Raw genomic sequence first — 6331 nt, 5'->3', positions numbered from 1 at the left:
GAAGCTATTTGGCTTAGAGGTAGGAGAAAAAGATCAGCCAATAAATACAGGGCTGCAAGTACATTCTTGTTGGACCAAGTATGTGCTGCTTGCTCAAAACCATCTGGCAATCAGTTCTAAACTTACAACGAGGTGCCTGAAATCTTTTGTGATTTCCTATGATAGTCTTTAAAGGTTAACTAGAATGACAAATGAGTTTGTGTGTCAAAGTCCTACAGTCAGATGATTAGGAGATATGACAACTCTGTCTGGCCCCAGTCTCAACAGGCACTATCTCAGAGAGCTGCCCTGTCAGGAAGCTCAGAGGGAAAAAGTGGTTAGATTATTTTTAACATATTAGAACTTAGCAACCGCCTTGTTTTCTAGATAAATGAGTTTAATTTTAATTGAAGGAGTTAATTTTAATTAAAAGAATAATAATGGCCTTGGCAATTTTCTCAGAATCACATCTGCTATGTGTGACCTGCTCTAAAGGAATACTTGTTAGAGAAGTACCAAAATCTGACTTTACAAAATCTGGCTTACAAAGGGTTGTTGGTTCCCGTTTGGATTCATCTGGATTTAAGGATAGTGATAGACGTATTAGTAGAAACTGTAAGTCATCTGGTGAGTCATTCTCCTGCTACTGAGAGGCAGTGATACTCTCATTCCCTCAAGTGTTGCTGGGCGTTTGCTACCACACCAGCTTCCACTCAGCCCAGCCATCACCTGGACAACCACCAACACCTCAACAGGTGGGGCTGTGAGGCTCGGAAGTGTGGTATAGGGAATTTGAAAGGCCTTTTTCATTTATGCTGCTTTCTCTTTACGATGGGGTTAATCCCACACAGCCCCTTCATAAAAGGAAGAACTGCTGTATGATGATCATTTTTCTCTCTGTTTTTAGTTATTTGACAGGGATGAAAGATGGGCTGAGGTGAAGGACAAAGTGGAAGGAGAGAAGCAAGGGTGAGGTGGTCAGAAAATATTAAACTGTTGTTCAAAACGTATTCTGTAGCAGTGAATATTAATTATGAGTAATTGCGTAAGATACTTGGTGCTATATAGTCACAATTAATCCAATTTCAATGAGTTATTTAGAAGAAAACCTAACTCTGGTAAAATGACCCAAAGTTTACAATATCTAAAGTCCAAAACATTAAAAAATATATATAATATATATATATATATATATATATATATTTGGGTCCAGTTGTGGGGCCTGAACTCTGGTCCTGGACGCTGTCCCTCAGCTCTTCAGCTCAAGGCTAGCGCTCTACCACTTGAGCCACAGCACCATTTCCGGCTTTTTTCTTTTTGCTTATGTGGTACTAAGGAATCGAACCCAGGGCCTCATGCAGGCAAGGCAAGCACTCTACCACTGAGCACCTTCCCAGCTCTAAAAAATATTTTTTAAAAATCTAAAATACTGGGAGCATCATCCCTTATCAAATATGTTTACATTGTAGAAATTGCACTTGAAATCTATGAGAATTTTTCGAGGAGCTTCTGATTGCCCAATCAAGTTCTAAGTTTTAAGAATTTGGAGCTGGAACTTGTTTACCAAGTATGAGGTCCTGAGTTCAAACACCAACACTACCAAAACAACAGCAACAAAATAATTTCATACTATTTTTCATTCATATTAGATATGATTGCCTCATATGTTACATTTTATTGTACCTTTGGTTCTGTTCGTTTTATTTTGCAGTTCTGGAATTTTCTTTTCACATGAATTTTGCCATTGTGTAGATATCTTTGCCTACATTTTAGTAATACTCTTATGGAGTGTAATCTGAAGAATGGTGAAGGCTCACTAATAACTGTGTGCTCTGTTTCTCGAAAGTCCAGAGTCTGACAAAGATCAATTTAGTGGATTCTGCTGGTTGTACCCAGAGAGAGCTTATTTACTTAGCTGATGATATTTGTTCAGTCCATTAGCATACGAACGGGATCTGGAAGTTACCCAAGAGTCATTAATGTGGAAATTAAGTTAAGTATTACACTCTGAAATGCTAAGGCCAAACTTTGAGATATCATCTTGACCTCTTTATTTTCTCTGATAACTCCTTGTGTCATCAGCAATCCTCGTTCTCTACCATTAAAATATGATCCAGAATCTGACTGACCTTTTTTTTCTTTTTTTAATATTACCATTTTGGTCCGAAGTCCTAACCTTTTGCTGAATTATTGCCATAGCCTCTTACCTATAGGTAGAATGGATGGACAGTAGAAGGTAAGAAGAGTTGGTGAAGGATTTAGGGGAACAGATTAGGTCCAAATTTCCATCAGCATATCTGATTCCAAATTCAGAAATCCATTCAAACTAATTTTCATGAAGAAGTGAAGAAAATATAGAAGGTAGACTGGACAAGGGGTAAGGCCTGGGAAAGTGACAAGTCAGAAGTGGAGATCCTACTTTCTACCTTCCTGGTGTCACGGTTGGTCACTATTCTTTGTTCTGTGTGTCTGCTCCTTCTTCCTATATTTTACCTAAAAATGGTCACTCTTAGTTTCATTGAACAAGAAGTAAAACTTGGCTGTTGCTCAGCTCTACTTTACATGATTCAGTATTCTTATAGTTTAGCCCAGTTAACAACTTTATATCTCAATTTTAAATTCCCAGAATATTGCTGGGCTTGATTTATTTCATATGTCTACCTCTGATCCAATAAGTTGGAATCTGGAAAGAAAGTCACCTGATAAAAATGTATTTTCCCAAGCCTATCACTTTAGTAACCCAGTCAGAAAACCAACTAATTAACATGTGTATTACAACTTAGCAATCATCTAAACTCAATACTCTGTTAAATGGTGTAGTAAATCAATTATTGTCATGTGCACATCCTTTGGGACTCAATAAACTAAAATTAAGTCAATAAAAATGAATGAGCAATGATGTAGGTTTGGTCTACTTTCCAGAAAATTTTTATCAATATACAATTTATTAAAATATTTACTTTGTTTCTATTTTTTAGTTGCATTTACTATCCAGTTGCACCTATGAGACTAAAAAAAAAAACCAAGAGCCTTCCTTAATACTGTAACTTTTAAACAAGATAATGATTCCGGAATTTTATGAAATTCTGAATTTTTGGTCTTTCATACATAATTGAGTGGGCTATCTTTCTTTTTGTGTGTGTGAATCTTTTTGTCTTTAAAATTTGCTTTCTCTTCTTTTTTTGTGCCTCATCTGTTAACAAAGTATTTTTTTGTGCCACCTGACTCATTTAATGTAATCTACCTAAATTTTCAGTGGTGTCATGTTTTGGCTCATTCTTCAATAAGCAGGGAAGAAAGATTCCATTTAGGAGACTATCACTTGCTCAAAGGCAGAAAGCTATTGAAATCAACATACTGATTCATTCATTAAAATAAAACAAACAAATATGAAATTTTTCTAAGATATTATTGTACATGAAATGCTCTGTGTTAAGTTTTAAACTGAACAATGTTTTACATTTATGCTTAATACAAATTTTAAATTTTTAATTAATTTTACATTTCCTTCTTCAATTTTCAAGTTTAATTTTACAAACAAAATAAGCAACTGAAACTGACTTGCTAGAAATACCATGAGCTTGAGGATCTGTTGTTTTATCTTTGCCATCATGAATGGATGTTTTGGGAGGCATTGGTATAAATATATATAAAGTGATTTCTAGAAGTGCTTTACTATTCCTGAATTCGAGAGGGATAAGATACAGCGCCCCAAATCTAACTACATTCATTTTAAATCTTGAGCATCTTCTAAGAACTATGTTTTGGTAATACTAGTTCATAATCTCATGAAAGTGATAAGGAAATAATTGTAACAAACAAAAACAAATACCTAAATTAAAAAATAGAGACCAGGCATAACTTGGTGATCTCCTGAAGTTCCCTTCACCTAAAAATCCTGACAGTGTACCAGGAAGTTGCCAATTTTTAGGGCCTTCAGAATGCTGAGTAATGTAGAAAGAGCTTCATTCTCTACTCCTCAACCCTCCCCCTGGGAAAAATCCTAGGGAGGAGGTAGTATTACCCTCATTTCACACATGAAGCCTCTGACCCTTAGGAAAGTTAAGGAAATTTAAGGAAAGTTAAGGAATTTTCCCAAGGTTGCACAGATTACCCAGGCAAGGATTGAAATTCAGGCAAGCAAGTCTGGGATTTTTCCACTACATGACCAGTCTCTGGGCAAGACACTGTTACTTCACCAGTGTTGGGATTTTTGTTTGTTTGTTTGTTTGTTTAAAAATAATTCAACGATAATCAATGACCCAATCAATTTCTTTTAAACCTATGTGAAAAGGTAGATCATAAAATTCTTTTTTTTTTTTTTTTGGCAGTATTAGGGCTTGAACTCTGGGCCTGGGTGCTGTCTTTCATCTCTTCAGCTCAGGGCAAGTGCTCTACCACTTGAGCCACAGCTCCACTTCCTAGATCACAAAATTCTAATGGCATATAATCTTCCTGTTTTGTAAATTCCTACATGGAGTTATTCGAAATATTTAAAGGCTCTCTAGGAGTCTGGTGTTGGTGGATCACATCTTCAATCCTTAGCTACTCAGGGATACTGAGATCTGAGGATCTTGATTCCTCTGGCAGGAATGTCCATGGGATTCTTATCTCCAATTAACTCCCCAAAATCCAAAAGTGGAGCTGTGGCTCAAGTGATAGTGGGCTAGCCTCGAGCAAACAAAGCTCAGAGACAGTGAGTGCTTAGGTCCTAAGTTCAGGCCTCAGGGTCAACACACACACACACACACACAACACCACGCTCTCCACGTAATTGAAGCTCCACCTGAGACTGTGGTAAGCCCACTTAAAGCCAGAATTTCATTTTTATGCCTACAGTACCAAGCACTGTGTCACACAGCACAAAAATATATTTCCGAAAAATTAATTAGCAAAACAAAAGTTCAGAGCCACTTGGAAAGTATTCTGAAGAGTCTTCAAATTTACCTTCATGCTCCTTTCTCCCGCGTGAATTTACATTCTACTTCAATACGTATTAAGCCAGGCACCCCGACCCCCACCCCCTCCCATTTGTAGGTTCCAAGGGGAAGGCTTCACCCAGGGACGCGAAAGATGGGTGAGAACTACACTTCCCGAAATGCATGAGCTCCGGTGGTAGTGATTGGCTGACTCTTTTTGAAGGCAAGTTATATTTGCCAATAAGATAACGAGAACTTTCAGAAGGGGGCTGGAGGCGACCAATCACAAGGAAAACGGCGAGAGCTTCAGAACTAACAGACCCTTTGTAGCTCCACCCTGTCTCTGTCTGTCTGTCTGTCTGTCTGTCTGTCTGTCTGTCTGTCTGTCTGTCTGTCTGTCTGTCTGTCTGTCTGTCTGTCTGTCTGTCTCTGTCTGTCTGTCTGTCTGTCTGTCTGTCTGTCTGTACCGTAGCGGGGAAGGGTGCGGGAAGTCAGTAACCCCAGGACTGTCCTCTCCTTCCTCACCTGCTGAATTCAGTTAGTCTTTCTGCGCTTCTTCATATTTTTCACACCTTTCCCAATCTGTTCCTCGGTGTCTCCGATGTCTTTTCTAGTTGAACGAGAGAATTTCCTCCAGCTGTGCCCTCTCCCTCCCTCCCTCTCTCTGCCTTTGAAAACTTGAGCCCATTTCTCATAAGCATCAGACAGGTCTGAGCAAAAACTTCACCCAGTCTCCTGCCCCCTCTAGAAAGAGTCCAGAGGAGGCTCCGGGTGCCGCGTGGCCGGTCGGCCTTCCAGCGACCCACGGAAGGTTCGGAAGCCCGGGCAGCGCCAGCGTCGCTGACATCCGCTCCCCCCGCTCGCCCCCCGCCTAGCCTTCCCGCCGAATTCGGGGTGGCGTGTCGCAGGCCGGGTCTTGCACCCCTTCCCCTTTGGCTGCTGCGTATTGGCTTCCAGCAGCCACCGCCACGGCCAGACTGGTTTTACCAACTGTCAGAGCGTCAGGAAGGAGGCCGGGCTTCCCTCCCGGCGAGTCTCGCCTTTGCTAGTACCTTTCAACGTCTGCCATCCTTTTGTCGCTGACATAATCTTTTTCAATATCCTCAATCCAAACAAGTCCCACACAAAGCCCATCCGTAACGCGACGGCGATCGCCCCCGCCCCCCCCCCGCCGCAGCCCCCGCTTCCCGACGGGGAGGACGCACTCCTTCCCCACCTCCGCTCCGAGGAGCGGATTTCCAGTCCCAGCTCTCCCGCAGCCCGAGAGCCGCCCGCATTTTGGACGATGCCAGCTGCAGGGGAAGCAGCTGCATACTCTGGCAAGCGCGTTCGGGGTGGGAGAAATTCAGCCCGGCGTCTGGGATTTTCGCAGAGGATAATTTAAGCCCCAGCTTCTCCCGGGGCTCCGGGGAGGGGAAGGGAGGGGAGCGAGA

The 6331-nt window shown here is 41.2% G+C and overlaps 1 protein-coding gene across 1 annotated transcript in view; it reads left to right on the top strand.

Moving 5' to 3' along the window:
• The first annotated feature begins 419 nt into the window (after window positions 1-419).
• Window positions 420-6331, top strand: part of Stxbp5 (syntaxin binding protein 5 (tomosyn)) — a 136308-nt gene continuing 130396 nt past the window's right edge. The window contains exons 1-3 of the mRNA XM_013026941.1: window positions 420-606; window positions 5647-5927; window positions 6016-6225. Coding sequence (XP_012882395.1) covers window positions 420-606; window positions 5647-5927; window positions 6016-6225 — 678 coding nt within the window. The remainder of the gene's footprint in view (window positions 607-5646; window positions 5928-6015; window positions 6226-6331) is intronic.

This window comes from Dipodomys ordii, unplaced genomic scaffold (genome assembly GCF_000151885.1).
Source record: "Dipodomys ordii isolate 6190 unplaced genomic scaffold, Dord_2.0 Scaffold98, whole genome shotgun sequence".
Classification (NCBI taxonomy): Eukaryota; Metazoa; Chordata; class Mammalia; order Rodentia; family Heteromyidae; genus Dipodomys; species Dipodomys ordii.
The sequence above is the reverse complement of the archived record's forward strand: the minus strand, read 5'-3'. Positions and strand labels throughout refer to the sequence as shown.